The sequence below is a fragment of the Alnus glutinosa genome, chromosome 2 (assembly GCF_958979055.1).
Source record: "Alnus glutinosa chromosome 2, dhAlnGlut1.1, whole genome shotgun sequence".
Lineage (NCBI taxonomy): Eukaryota > Viridiplantae > Streptophyta > Magnoliopsida > Fagales > Betulaceae > Alnus > Alnus glutinosa.
The window spans coordinates 9202501-9218338 of record NC_084887.1 but is presented as its reverse complement, the minus strand read 5'-3'; the positions used below and the strand labels follow the sequence as shown (position 1 = coordinate 9218338).

The window sequence follows — 15838 nt, the reverse complement described above, 5'->3', positions numbered from 1 at the left end:
TTAATTCTTACGATGACTTCAAGTCCAACTTCTCATTCATTAAAGTCGAGTTGCCATTCCACCTATCTCACCTCAACGACGAAAACGATTGCCATCTGAAATTAAACTCATTAATGATGCATATGAAACAAGCTAACAAGTAAAATTCAAAGAAAAATATCCAAGACATGCATTATTAGCTTATTAGCTATACTGCAAGCTTAAAGCCCTCCTTCGAACGAAACCGAAGTGGGTGTGTAAGCTAAAACTTGCAACGATTCCTTTACCCCATGATCAACCTGATCAACATTTCTTACTGTTTGGGTAAAAGGGTCATACAACACCAGCTCCCCTTCGCCGTTCTCCATAAACAACTCGCCGTTCTTCCAAAAACCCAACGGCCATTCCAGACCGGGAAAAGCTTCAATCCTCAGAAGCCGAGTCCACGACTCCTTCACACCAAATTCAAGCAGCACCCATATATCAAACAATTTCCCCTCCCATTTGCTTTTATTACGCACAACAACCATCGCAACCCATTCGTTTAGCACCATCAGAGCCCTCACATCACTGCGCCTCCCAAGAACACTAGCATCCGGCAACGGCGTCGTCCTGAACACCTCCTCGCTCACATCGAAAGCAACAATCTTTTCATCCTCAACACCGCGTACCGTCCACCAGTAACATACCCCATTTGCATATGCCCACCGTGACCGCGAATTGGGTCCGTTGCAATCGGGCACGTCTCCATCCACGATAAGCTTTCTCCAAGAATCACCGCTTCTTAGCCTATACACCTCCGCCACCCGGTTCAGACGAAGAACCTTCACTCCCCGGTTCGTAATGAAAACCGGCGGATCGCGCTCCGGAACATAACGAGTCCGCATAACCACAAACTCATTTCGTTTGTGGTCGAAGCCGAAGCATACAGTGTCCGCGTTGGACGCGCAAGGCAGGGCCTTGAGCTCTGAAGTGGCGGGGTTCCAGACAAAGATGTCGCCGCCGGAGAAGTAATCAAAGAGACAGAGCAAGCCATTACAGGAACCCACAATGCTAAGCCCACGTGGGCTTCTTCTGGGAAGATTTTGAGGATTTTGAGAGGCGAAGGCAAGGGTTTGGTAGGAGAAAAAAGAGCAAGTCTGCCTTTTGGGAATAGATGGGGCGGTGAGTTTTACGAGAAGGAGCTGATGGGCGGCGGCGGCGGCGGTGAGAATGGAGTGGTTGAGGAAGTTTTTGGATAGATAATTGGGGTTGCCGATGAGGGAGAGCCAGGATTTGGAGACGGATCTGAATCGGAGAAGAGACTTTGGAGGCAGCTTGGAGAGGATATTGAGAACCACGTCCTCAGGGAGATAGGTGGACATGGCTGTCGGCTGATGAGTGATGGCTCTGCTCCGAATATATTATAGAATTTGCAATATTGCAAGATATATTGCTTACCACTTCTCCAATTTATGGTTCCACCGCCCAATATAAAGACATATCCCAAGGTAGATATTGGAGAGTCACGATTTGAGTGGATGCCAATCAACTTAATATGCAAATTAAGAATGTTGGGGACTCTAACATAATTATTTATTAATTTAACTAATTAAATTGATAGTTCTAATTAAAGGAGCTAGAATTCTCTTCATTTCTCTTAAGCGGTGAATGTTGCCACATTGGCCCACATATGTAATGGTCACAAATCAAAGGGTCCATTAAATTGTGTTTTTGTTTTGTGAAGGTGGTGTCATAATTCACTATAATTTTTTTATTTTTTATTTTTAATTTCTTTTTGTCTTCGCTTCATGATCTTTTTCATGCCGGGTATAGATGTGAAAGGAAGGTTCCTGAAGACAAATGAACTTTATCTTATGGTATTTACAACAGCTTTTTTAAAGGAAGTTTGGTTTTTAAATTTTAGAGAAAATTTTAAAAAAGTTACAACAATTCCTCCACAGCATCTTTTCTAAAATTTTCGTTTCTCTAAGAAGTGAATAGTATTTTTCAATGCATTATAAAGCACTGTTTACTTTCCATTCAATTGTTTATTCACAAAATATATTATCTCTCTCTTATTTTATTTCTCTTTCATATTTTTAATTAAAGTAAAGGTAAAAAATATGTTATTTTTCTCCTACTTTATCTTCTTTTTTCTACTTTTAATAAAAGTAAAAATTAAAAAAAATATATTTTAATAATATAAAAAAAAAATGAAAGGAAGCTGCTGTTAAATTTTATTTTTTAAAGAAAAAAAAGTAATTTCATTTTTTAAAAAAAATAATAATTAAAAAACTGTTGTGAATATACTTAAACCATTCCCCTGTGGTCCACTTTTGGATGATGGCTAGTTTTGGGTGCTCGGTGGGTTTTCTTTTCTTTTTTAGTCGAAGAATATAAAATACATTAAACGTACCTTTTTCATTCGGCCATCATTTGTTCTTTTAAAAAAAATCAATAAAAAGAAGAAGAAGGAAAAGGAATTGAAAATGCGACAAAAGTACTTTCTAGTTGGCAGCTGTCTCAACTCAACCCATGTAGTTCTGAAATGTTTGGTAAACCGTCCAATGGTGAAACTGTTACTTCAACAGTAGTATAAATTGATTGGTGTGATATGAAAAAATAATTGTATTACTTATTTTTGAGGTTGGTTTAAATTAAAAATATATATATTTAAAATTTTTTATAAGGAAAAATTAAAAAATTATATTTTTTAATGATGTAATATAAAAGTTAAAATATTTTTAATTTAATTTTTTTTAAAAAAAATTGAGAATGATTTCTCAAAAAGTACCGTTTTCAATTGTTTACATGTTCACAACTTCGTAGCGTTTTTCTTTCTAATCAAATAAAAAAAAGCCGATTACAAGGAATCAAGCAACTATAAAGAATTGGACACCTCAACAACAAAGATTTAAAAATAAAAAGAAAAAGAAAAAAAGAAAAGAGAACCCCCTTAATCATTTAAGGTAGGCAACCACAAATGCAACAGTCATTGGCTTACAACCCCCCTGGCTCTACCTTTGTTTTAAGCCGTCATTACAAAATGGGTTGTGATACATGCACAACTCCAAGACACGTTGGAGAAGACCCACATGTGTCTTGAAATTGTGCACTTGTAGTGCACTTACTATAATGTTAGCAGTTAAGAAGTGATTTTTAAAAACGCAATTAAGCATTTGACAAAATCGCAGTTTAACTTTAAAATCGTAAATTAGCCTTTAAAATTCTGTGTTTTCAAAAAACCATTCTTACCTGCGATTTAAAAAAGCTGATTTTCTACGTTTTCAAATCGCAATTTTTAAAAACGCAGTTCCCAAACGATTTATGTTCTGCGATTTGATTTAAAATCTCACTTATTGTCTACGAAATCGCATTCTCAAATGCACACTTAATGTCCCCCTCAGGCTCAAACTACCAAAAAAATGTAGGAAGATATGTGTACTTCTCCCAAAAAAAAAAAAAAATGCTAGTGGAATTGGAATAGGAGTCTCAGGAATTTCAGTTTAATATAATGGTCAATGTCTGTATAATTTTTTTAGGGAAAAAAATACGAAATCCATATATGTTGTTACACGAACTTGTAATAACCTTAATGAAAATGTTTTCAAAGCTATATTTGATATGCAAAAATAAAAAATAAGTCTATATTATCAAATTCTATACAAAATTTTGACGGATTCCATTAGTGTGGTACGGCAGATCTAATTATATAACGACACGTGTTACCCATAATAAAAAAAAAATATATAAGTGAAAAGTCCATATACCCCATCAAATTATCACTCAATTGACAATGTCAGCAAAAAGATAAAAGAATATGAGCCACTTGTTCCGACAATCTCCGTCTTGCGCGAATATTCGCCTCTTTCAAGATCAACAAGTATTGGACCTCAACCTGAAACTGATAGATTGGGGATGCTGTCTCATCTCCTCTCTAGCACCTGGAGACATTTATGAAGTCCAAGCAATGCTTGAACTTGTCTGTGGTAACATTCTTCATGAATATGTCCGTTGCATTCTCAAAAGTCTAGATCTTCTCAAGTAACAATTCACCTGTAGCAATCAATTCCCTGATCTTGTGAAACCTCACATCAATATGCTTGGTTCTCGCATGATACACTTGGTTCTTTGCCAAGTAAATGGCACTCTGACTATCACAAGGTAATTGAACTCTACCTTGTTGAATACCTAGCTCCCTAACTAACTTTGTAAGCCACAAAGCTTCCTTTGTAGCCTTAGCCACCGCCATGGACTCCGCCTCAGTCGTGGACTGGATTATAGACCTCAAATAGATGGATCCTTCTGCAAGAGTGAACACACAACCTGTGGTCAACCCCTTGCCATCCAAATCCCCTGCATAATTTGCATCCACATACCCCACAACTGACAAATCACTCTTTTGTCTGACAAAAGTGATGCCATGGTCTGTAATACCTCTCAAGTATCTGAAAATCCATTTGACCGCATCTAGTGCTGTCTCCCTGGATTTGCCATGTATTTGCTCACCACCCTAACTACCTGAGCCAAATCTAGCCTAGTACATACTATAGCGTACATCAGACACCCCATTGCACTGGCATATAGGACCTTAGACATGTCTTCAGTTTCTTCAACTGTCTTTGGGCACTGTAAGGTAAACAAACAGAAGTGATTCACCAAAGGTGTACTCACCGATTTCGCATTCTCCATGCTAAACCTCTCCAACACCTTCTTCACATAGCCGGCCTGAGATAGCCACAATCTCCTGGCATCTCTATCTCTGAGAATCTCCATCCCAAGAATTTTTTTAGCTGCGCCCAAATCCTTCATGTCTAATTCTCTACTCAACAAAAGCTTGAGCTTGTTGACCTCCATTATACTCTTAGCTGCAATAAGCATATCATCCATGTACAGTAACAGAAAAATAAATGAACCAACATCAATGCTCTTCACATACACACAACAATCATATTCACATCTCCTATAGCCAATTTTGATCATGTAGGAGTCAAACCGCTTATACCACTGCCTTGGCGACTGCTTCAACCCATAAAGTGACTTCTTTAATTTATAGACCAAGTGCTCCTGTCTAGGTTGACTAAACCCTTTTGGCTGCTCCATGTAAATCTGCTCCTCCAAATCACCATGGAAAAAAGTTTTCTTCACATCCATCTGCTCCAGTGCCATGTCATAACAAGCTACCAACACCAATACCGATCTGATGGAAGTATGTTTGACCACAGGGAAAAATATTTCCACATAGCCAACCCCTTTCTATTGTGAGTAACCCTTTGCTACAAGGTGAGCCTTGAACTTTTCCCCCCCTTTTCATGATATTGCTACATTTTTCTTGAACACCCATTTACACCCTGTCGCCCTTTTCCTCTCTGGAAGCTCCACCAAATCCCACGTTTGGTTCTTTTGTAGAGACGCCATCTCCTCCGCCATATCACTTACCCATCTACTCTTCTTTTTGCTATTGACAGCCTCTTGAAAAGTAGTAGGATCTTCGCTGCTGATGACAAGGGCATAAGAAGCCATATCTTCATAACTGTACCTAGTTGGTGGCCTGATAATGCATCTAGGTCTATCTGTGACTATAGTGTGTTGCTCCTCAACTCTTGAAGTAACGGTCTCTGTACAAGAGTCTCTAACTCCACTTGCACCACCTGTTTATCACTACTACTGCTTTCTGGCACTTGCTGCTCTTCACCATGAGTACTCTTCAACACGGAATTTTCATTAAATACCACATCCCTACTGATCACCTCCTTGTTTGGCTTCGGATCCAAAAACTTGTAACCCTTAACCCATTTCCCATATCTGAGAAAGACACATTGTCTAGACTTTTGATCAAGTTTCGATTGTTCTTCATTGAGTATGTGCACATAGGCTTGACAACCAAATACTCTCCCACCAGAGTAATCTACCTCATTACTGGTCCACACCTCATCTGCAACCTTACCATCCAATGCTACCCTCGGTGACCTGTTGATCAAGTAGCATACCATACTCACTGCATCTGCCCAACATCTTTGCAAGTTTAGCATTCAACCTGAGACAACGTTCCCTCTCTGCAATAGACCTGTTCATCCTTTCCGCCACACCATTTTGCTGTGGTGTCATGTGTACTGTGAAATGTCTTTTTATCCCGTGCTGCTCACAGAAATTCCTAAACTTTTTATTTGTGTACTCAGTATCATTATCTGTCCTGAGGCACTTGACCTTTCTCCCAACTAGTTCTCCACTTCAGCTTTCCATAACTTTAAATTGGCAAACGTCTCTGACTTATGCTGTATGAAGTACACCCAAACCTTTTTGGAAAAATCATCAATCAAAATTGAGAAATACATATGTCTTCCCTATGATGTTGTCCTCATTGGTCCCCAAACATCATAATGAGCATAATCCAGAATACCCTCTGTCTTGTGTGTGGCTGTTTTGAATTGCACCAAGTTCTGCTTCCCAATAACACAGAACTTACAGAAATCAAGCTTGCATATTTTGACACCTTTCAACAGATTTATCTTAAGAAGCTCCAACATTCCCCACTTACCCATATAACCCAACCATATATGCTACAAAATAGTACAATCAGACTCAGACTCCACAGAGGCGATTCCACCTACAACTGTACTCCCTAACAGTTTATAGATATTCTTTGAACTTTTATACCTCCTCATCACTACCATCACACCCTTAGTCACCTTCATTATTCCACCTTAAGACTTATAACCAAAACCGTTTGAGTCTAAAAAACCCAATGAAATCAGATTCTTTCCACATCTGGTACATGTCTAACATCAAATAACGTTCTAACCACACCATCAAACATCTTAATTCTGATATTACCTATGCCTATAATTTTAAAATGTGCACCATTACCCATAGTAACTATACCAAAATTAACTGACTTGTAGGTGTCAAACCAATCTCTGTTGGACGTCACGTAAATCGAACATGCCAAGTTAAGAATCCAAGAACCTGAATTTGATGCAAGGGAAAGTATATCACCATCAGCAGCGTCTAAGTGTCCTCCACTATGTTCACAAACCTTGATGAACCTCCATTCTTTTCGTCCTTATTCTTCTTCCGGTCTAAACAGTCCGGCTTTATGTGTCTTTTTTTTCCTACACTAAACAGTTGACGTCATTCCTCTTCCTAAACTTTGACCAAGAATTCTTTCCATTCAAACAACCCTTGTTACTACTTCTTCCACGCTCTTGGTTACCCTCCACAATTAGCCTTCTCTTTGAGAACTGTCATCACTGACTTTCTTCCTTGATGAAAAGTCAGCAGGGCTCCTATAACGTCTTCTAACCCCAAGGACTCATTTCCTCATGTCAGAGTTGTAACCGAATTCTCATATGTGGTAGAAGCTGGGAGTGAATTCAATAGAATCAACGCCTTGTCTTTGTCTTCGAACTTTACATCAACCCTCTTCAAATCATTGGCTCTTGTAACATCCTTTAACTCCAAGGACTCCTTCCCCCATGTCAGAGTTGTAAACAAATTCTCGTAAGTGGTAGAAGCTGGGAGTGAATTCAATAGCATCAACGCCTTGTCTTCGACTTCGAACTTCACATCAACCCTCTTCAAATCGCTGATTACCTGATTGAACACTGATAAGTGTAGAATGTTGCACATTCAAACCCCTTAACTTGCATATGTTAATTCCTTAGCATTATTATTTGTTTGATTTTGTGTTGTTTTATTGTTTTTAGGTTTTAAATAAACATGCAATTAATTACATTGATTTTGGGCTTGAAGCACACTTTGAGAAGACCTAGAAGATGTGGTTAAGTTTGATCAAATCAAGGGAATGATTAAATTGAAATTTCTCCAATAAGAGTCAAGATCGGATTGAATTCAAATTTGGATTCTGCACATGTCTCAGTTTTTTGATGTTAGCTTTCTACTCAGATCTCAGATTGTAATGAAATCGATGGCGTTGGAAAGCTAACAACAAATGAAACAAATATGTCAGAAATATCATTTTCATAATTCAAAAGTTTACTATGCCAAAATCTCCCTGCAATAAAAGACCACAAATCTTGACGAATTTGGAATCATTTTCCTACTTGGATTAAATTTTCAATCTCCTACTTGGACTAAGAGACTAAGTTTCGATTTTTTTTTGATTCCTAGGGATTTTAGGCCTCTCATAATCTATATAAATAGACCCCTAAGCTTCAAGAGAATGGGTGCTTAGCTTTAAACAGAAAATTCTTCTTGGAGGCTTGACAAGTTGAAGAGGAGAAGAACATGGCAGGAAGCCATCCCAGCACTACGATTAACATCTAAATTCGTACTAGGGTGTTGATTTAGCCTTTTACAAGTAACAATGGTTTAGTTGTATTTTAATTTGGGATTTTCTATATGCATGATGGTTGTATAACTGTGAGAATTGATCTTAATGTTTATATTCAATCATTATGAATGTTAGTATTTTATGTTAGCAACATTCTGGTTGATAAAAACACTTTATGTAACGGTTGCATTTTAAACAGGTTTATCGATTTTATTCAAAGTCTTCAAGTTATATGGACAGTGTTTGTTTCAAGCCATGTTACTGGTCACAAGTTTGTAGAAGATGTCCATGAAGAGATTCCATGCAATTTCCAAGTCAGATCAACCGATTCCTGTGCAACCGTCCAGACGGGCCTTTGAAGGCATCTGGACACCCCTCAGTGTCTAGAAGCTTCAGCGTTGCAGCCGTCTGGATGACCAACTAACACCGTCAGGACGCTAGGTCAAGCTACTCCAAGTTCTACACAAAGTTGGATTTCCGTCGACTCTATTTGGGAAGTTTCTGCCAGACGTCCGGACGCTACCCAACGTTCAAGAATATTCAGGGTTTCATTTACAAATGAGTCCAACAGTTTAGACATGCAAAGAAACTGGGACTTTTTGCCAAGTCCGTCCGAACACCAAAATGGGTCCGTCCAGATTTGCTTCACAAAAAATCCATTCTAAGTGATTTCTAAGTGTTTTTCTCCCTAATTTCTACTTAATTAGTCTAATTAACATTTTTAATACTTAATAAATTTATTGGACATTACACAAGTACCTTCATGGTTTCAATTATTTCAACCACAATACATGTCAGGGATCATGCGCTAATCAAATTACATGGAGCGGAATACCGATCCCAGGAAAATTTTCTTCAAGATAAATAAGGCTAGATTATTTAAACTAACATGTTTAGGGTACTTATAATCGAAATCAACCTCTCTTAGGAAAATAGAGCCAGTTGGCTTTGGTTGATTTGCTTCTTGCATGTTGAATAGTGAAGAACGTGTTCTTGACTCAACTTCCAGATCTTCTATCTGATTATTGAATATGACTGTGAGTGTGGACTTACAACTTGAAACAGTAAATTAGTAAATAAAACATCAATATAACTCTCTATTTATAGACTTGAATTTACACTTATGATAGGGTTAGGAGACAAAATAAAGCTGTAGCATGGATAGGGTAGGAGTCATAGGCAACTCCTCCTAGCATCTAGGTGTACGGCCAAGGGGGGTGAAACACTCCCTTTGGCCATGCACCAACCAGCCATGGGGAGTGTTTATCTTCCCATCAATCTAGGGTTAGGGTTTTAACCCTAGCCCATTGTTACAAACTTTTCCAACATGGGCTTGGATTTTAACTGCTTAAGTCCATAGAAATTAATTCTTAAGCCCATAGCTCTTTAAAGTGCGTTTGGTTTGAATGGATATTCAATATTTGAACCGGGTTTTTATTCAAAAACCCGAACCCGAAACCAAGTTGAATAAAACCCGACTAGCCACTTGAATATAGTTTGAATGTTGTTTGGATTTTGAGGTGATGAAATTGATGCGTGAATTTCGTGCTGACAAAATAAGAGGCACGAGTTGCATGGAGCCCGTTTGGCAAAGCTTCCTTTTTTCCCCATCAAGCTATAGTACACAAGGACACTGAAGTCAAAAAGTCACTGCAAATTGCTGCTATTTCATGCATTCTCTCTTATTTTAATATTTTTTAAAACCCATCCATATTTTTTTTTTTTTCAAAAAAAATAGGAAAATGGAGTGGCCGGGCCACCTCTGGTGGTGGCTCGCGTCCACCCCAAGGGTCAGAGGGTGGCCACGCGCCACCCCGCGACCCCTTTAAGGGTGGCTCGAAAAGCCACCCCTAAGCCTTAGGGGTGGCTTTTGGGTCACCCTAGGGTCGGGGGTGGCCGCGCGGCTACCCCCAGTAGCTGGGGTTGGCCGCAAGCCACCCCCTGAGCACTAGCATTTGTTTCTTCTTTTCTTTTCTTTTCTTTTTTTTTTTTTTTCATTTGTAGGGAGTTAGAAAATTATTTAATTTGGCTGAAAAAATGTGGCTTTCAAGCAACCCCAAATGGATTTCGAGGTGGCCCAAAAGCCACCCCTAAGGGGTCCTGGGGTGGCACTCGGCCACCCCCAGGGGCTAGGGTGGCCTGCGAGCCACCCCCTCCCCAAGGGGTGGCTGCCGATGAACACTATATTTTTTTTAAAAAAAAATAAAATAAAATAAAAATAAAAATAAAATTTTAGTTCTTTTAGTTTTAGTTTTTAATTTTTAATTTTTTTTATTATTAGTTTTATTATTTTTTACCATACCAATCATTATACACAACTTCTCATACAATCCAATCATTTCCAATCACTTTATACCATTATAAAACACTTTTTTCCAATCTTCCAAATTCAACACCCAAACACATATTCGAAAAGAATCTGAATTATATTCAACATCCAAAAACATTTTCATTGCCTTAAAATCCGTAATTAGATTCAGAATATTATTCATATTTGAAATATTCAATACCCAAATGGACCATAATAACTGCTTAAGCCTTTAGGAAATTAATTCCTAATCCCAATTACGTTCAAAGAGGGGCCTAAAAGGGAAAGATACAATTAGATTTAAATAGGCCTGTGATAATATCACACGACCATATTTAATCACAATTGATTCCACTAAACAAATGTGAGTGCACTCTAATATGTATTTTCAAATTAATGAATCAATCCCCATGACATACTTATTTATTACATATTACCCTTCAATGGAATCATTTCATAGTCGAACCAAAATCAATACAATGTTACTTGGGTTAAGGTGAATGTAAATTGCAGAGGAAATAGTTTTATTTATAATGTAAGCATATGATCGTTGACCTTTTCTATCGGTCAAATTTTTCAAAATTTCCCTTTTTCTAATGGTCATATTTTCAAAAGAGAAAGGCTTAGTTACATTCTACAGCTTTTGCATATCCACCATTGAATCTGCAGGATCGACAAATTCAATGGTGAATTTGCAAAACAGATGTACAAAAGAATGCAACCAATTGAAAATATGACCATTATTAGAAAAAGACAATTTGAAAAATATGACCATTAGAAAATGACATTTTCATAAATATTGATAGAATATGAGTGAGAGTTGTGAAAGGAAAGAGGAAAATTATTTTTTATTTTTTATTTTTAAAAAAAAGAATTCTAGATAAAGTAAAATGTTAGAGATAAAGATCCAATCTCTATGCATGATCAACTGAAAATTTCCTACAAATTAAGTCGTAAGAGTTCCTACAACTCAACTTCTAAAAAAATGACATGCATCTCTTTTCACATGTCTAGCTGGTAAAAACATTTGTCCTAATCATTTATTTAATACCATATATGTTTAACAATTATAGATACATTTCTTGATTTTCTCTTATGCTCTCTCCATTTGTTTCGACGTAAAACGAAATCATTTTTTCAAAAAAAAAATAAATTTTTCTGAAAATATTTTCTGGAGTTTGGCTGATATGAAAAAATCACTAACAGCGAAAAATCACCGGTAACGAGATTCCAGCAATGGTGGCAGAAATTCGAAAAATTCGAAAACACTGGCCAGAAGGATTCCAGCTAGTTTCACCGGAATCCGGCAACAATGGCAAGATTTCGACCAATTTTGCCAAAATATGGCCTAGTACAGTCGGATTTCGGAGAAAAATTGGTCGGATTCCAACCGTACTAGCCAGATTCACCAAAATTTGGCACAGGATTCTGACAAACTGGCTGGATTTTGGTTCTACTGGCTAAATTTCAGCCAGTTTCGCCGAAATCTGGGTTGCTAGAATCCAGACAAGTGGTCAAAATCCTGCACAAATTGCCAGATTCTGGCACCGGCCGAATTCCGACCTATTTTGCCGTAATCTGGCAGCCAGATTCTAGCGGCGATCGCCCGAATCCAGCCAATGCCATCGGATTCCGGCAATCAGATACCAAAATTCGAGGACCTTCTGCTGCAAATTCGGGCTATCAACAAACTCCAATGCCTGGCGATGGCAGATTCCCACAAACGTGCATACAAGAATAAATAATTTAAATTTAGAAAACAATTTACAGTTTTGAAAACTGTAAATCGTTTTCTAAAAATTAAAAGGATAATTGCACCACTGGTCCCTAAGGTATGCCATAATTACAAATCACTCCCTATGGTTTAAAAAGTTCCTGAGAGGTTCTTGAGGTAAACTATAATTACAAATCGATCCTTGGAGTCAAATTCTGTTAAAACTTTTGATATATTATGTTAAATGCCACGTTAGCACCACATCAAACCAATAAGATGGCGACACGTGTCCATCTTAATAAAAAAATGTAAATTCAAGGGTGGCCCGAAGGCCACCCCTAGGCCACTGGTGGCTACACGCGACTCCTAGCCACTAGGAATGGCCGCGCGCCACTCCCGCCACCCCTAGGGGTGGCTGTGGCCTCCCCAAGGCTGGGGGTGGCCCCAAGCCACTGGGAGTGGCCCCCAGTGCGCGCCACCCCTTCCTTTTTTGTTTTTTTGAATTTTAATTTTTTTTTTTAAAGTTTATTTATTTATTTTTTAATAAATTTTTATTTTTTATTAAGATGGACACGTGTCGCCATCTTATTGGTTTGATGTGGCGCTGACGTGACATTTAACAGAATTTGTTAAAAATTTTAATGGAATTTGACTCTATAGATCGATTTGTAATTATAGTTTACCACAAAAACCTCCCATGAACTTTTTAAACCATAGGGAGTGATTTGTAATTATGACATATCCCAGTGACCAATGATGCAATTATCCCAAAATTAAATAGGCTTCTTCGGTCAAACTAAAAAAAAATTCTATTAATCATCATTTTCGATTGCATCAAACACCGAAAAATACATAAAATATTTTCCAGAAAATATTTTATGCCCAAACAAACGGAGCATTAAGCATCATTTAATTCCACTTCTTTTTTCCTCATCTTTGTGCCTCTTCAAAAGCAAAATAGATAACGATCTTTAAGGTATGATATATTATAAGATAATTATTATTGTAATATTTTTGTCATAAGAATCTCATTTCTTCGAAATAAAATGGAATTTTATGCCATAATATAAAAAACAAAAACAAAAAAAAAAAAATAGAAGAACAAGAAGAAAGCTGTGCACCAAGAAGAGCTAGTCAACCATGTTCTATAAAATGGAGGAACTATGAACCTGAGAGAACCTTAGTCAGGGTGCTCTGTAGTGATGCAACTGAATCTATTGCAGATTTTGTAAGCCAGCTTATCCCCACTTTAAGCCTATGCTGATCTGTAGGTAACCTAATCAAGTATGCTATTTTCCTCGCTGCAAAGACAGAAGATCAATGGCCAAAAGTAATTATGGAAAGTCAAGAGGAGAAATAGGAGAGCAAAAGGGAGCCAGAAAAAGAAATTTACCAGTATGAACAATAGGACCTACTAGGGTTAGCCCCTCAATAAAACTTGGAGAAATAGCAGCATCACTTCTCCCCAGAGTCATCATCTCCCCTAAATTCTGAAACCTGGTAGCCAAAAGGGACAGATTAAATTCTTTTGCTATTTTTCTATCTTTTTCTAAGAGTATAGAAGGTTATCTGCTTCAGAATATTCCACATAGCATGACCTATGAAATACCGTTGAGAATAACAATAGGACCAAGTAACTCAACATCATAGACATAAGTTAACATATTAGCAATAGAAACTATATAAAATGTTAACAAGATGATTGAAGTGTGTGGATATGTAGTATGTGCACCTAGGCAGAGAGCAATGAACTATAAGAGTTTTCAATACTACAAGTTATATTAATGTTGTGCTGAAGTACAGGATGTGTGGGGAGGTTGTGTATGAAAAGTTCACAATATAGTGAAGAAATTAAAAATGCTGAAAAGAAAGCGATCAAAACCAGAAACTCATTGTAATTGCCTTATTTTTCAGTTTAGATCATTATGTACTCTTAGAAGTTCATAAATTTCTTTTTTTCATCAGAATGGGAAGACTAAAGCACCAAATATGATTACATGAGAGAGAGAGAGAGAGAGAGGAAAAAGAAAATAGACTTGTCAGTATGATACTAGCAAGTGTATCAGTTGCCAACCTAAATGGCAAAAGAGGACGGTCATTGATGGCTGCCCACAGATTCCAACCAGCAAAGTCTGCTTGCTGAAATGCAACCTGCGAGGTGTATGAAAGCATTTCATCAGATAGTAAATACAACTTCAAGAGCATATAGAAAACATCAACATGCCAATGAACAGGTCTAATAATTTTCGCCCAAATTTTTATTACCTATAAGATTAAGTTATAAGAAGATGACTTATTTTAGCACCTGTGCAGTCGCTGGAAGAAGCCTTCCATTTGAGTCCCTTAAAGCAGCAGAGTTGCCAAGTGCAAATATGCGAGGGTGGCCCTTAACACGGAGAGTTTCATCTGTTTCTGCTTGTCCCTGGGAATTTAGGGGAAGCTCATGAGGCTTGCCACTGGGTTCCAGCTCAGGAAGAAGAGGTTTTGATCCAACGGTCCATAATACTAAATCTGCCTCCAGGAATTGAATTTGTAATCCCCTTTCAGCAGGTTGAAGTTCCAATATATATTTCTCATGATCATCTTCTGCAGCAATGCCTGAAACGGATCCACTCCCTGTTGGCATTTCTGAAGCTTCCACATTGCCCACTCTCTGAATGCAGCGGACAAAATAACCCAATAGCAGTTGAACTTTCCTAGATGAAAGAACCTAACACCAAAAAAACCAATAACTATAATAAGAATCTTGCAAAAAGATTGGAACATGCTCAAAGACAAACAATATAATCAACTCCACCATCAGACTGAAGACAAGTTAGCCACCTACTGAAGAAGCTGGGTATGTTTGGTAAAGAATTTTGTTGTGAGTTTTTTAATTGAATGGTAACAAGAAGTGATTCATGTGATATAATGTGAAATAAGATTTGAATTTTTTTGTGACAGAAAAATGAAGAAAGTTGTTTGGTAATAGTTTTGGAAAGAGGTTGATTTTTTTGGGAAAAGTGAAACAAAAATGAAAACGGTTGCCAAACATAGCCTAGGATTCTTGGGATTTTAATTTTAAATTCCAAGTATTAAATAATTCAGAAAGTTCTTTTATTACCCTATATATAAGTACATATCACAAAATTATCTATCCCTGCAGCTAAAAGAATTACTCTGAAGGTGCTATTCCATGTTACTCAAAGAAACGTACAACTCAAACTCTAGATGACTCACTTTCAAGGCAGCTTCCCTATTTCCAGGTTGGGCAGTTGGGCAGATTGTAGTTTCCACATTAATTGCTTGCACAATCCCTCTGTCCTGCAGTCTCTCTGCTACAGTGGCTGCTAATTCAACTCCAGCGTAATCACACCCAACAACAGCCAAGCGAATTGGAGAGAACTTACCAAAGTTCCTTCTCTCCAATCTTCTTAACTTAATGTCAACCTTCTGCTTTACAATGTAATGGCAGTTAACAACAATTTATTGCAACACAGAAATCCCATTGCCAAAAGATATCAACGAAAAGGTTTCTTTTCAGTCACACTCACTTGTGCATCCTCCACGGTGGAGAATGGGA

The 15838-nt window shown here is 37.6% G+C and overlaps 2 protein-coding genes across 3 annotated transcripts in view; both read right to left on the bottom strand.

Annotated features, from left to right (window-relative positions):
* Nucleotides 1-200: 200 nt before the first annotated feature.
* On the bottom strand, nucleotides 201-1343 carry LOC133860265 (F-box protein At3g07870-like). Its single transcript, XM_062295901.1, has one exon. It carries the CDS (start codon nucleotides 1341-1343, stop codon nucleotides 201-203), a length of 1143 nt encoding a protein of 380 aa, XP_062151885.1.
* Nucleotides 1344-13258: 11915 nt separating this feature from the next.
* The window catches only part of LOC133861420 (alternative NAD(P)H-ubiquinone oxidoreductase C1, chloroplastic/mitochondrial-like), a 10218-nt gene continuing 7638 nt past the window's right edge, over nucleotides 13259-15838 (bottom strand). For both annotated transcript variants that reach the window (XM_062297213.1, XM_062297212.1), the window contains 6 exons: nucleotides 15810-15838; nucleotides 15496-15708; nucleotides 14582-14986; nucleotides 14351-14427; nucleotides 13670-13773; nucleotides 13259-13577 (listed from right to left, as the gene is read on the bottom strand). The exon at nucleotides 15810-15838 is cut by the window's right edge. In XM_062297213.1, coding sequence (XP_062153197.1) covers nucleotides 13438-13577; nucleotides 13670-13773; nucleotides 14351-14427; nucleotides 14582-14986; nucleotides 15496-15708; nucleotides 15810-15838 — 968 coding nt within the window. In that variant the 3' untranslated portion in view covers nucleotides 13259-13437. The remainder of the gene's footprint in view (nucleotides 13578-13669; nucleotides 13774-14350; nucleotides 14428-14581; nucleotides 14987-15495; nucleotides 15709-15809) is intronic.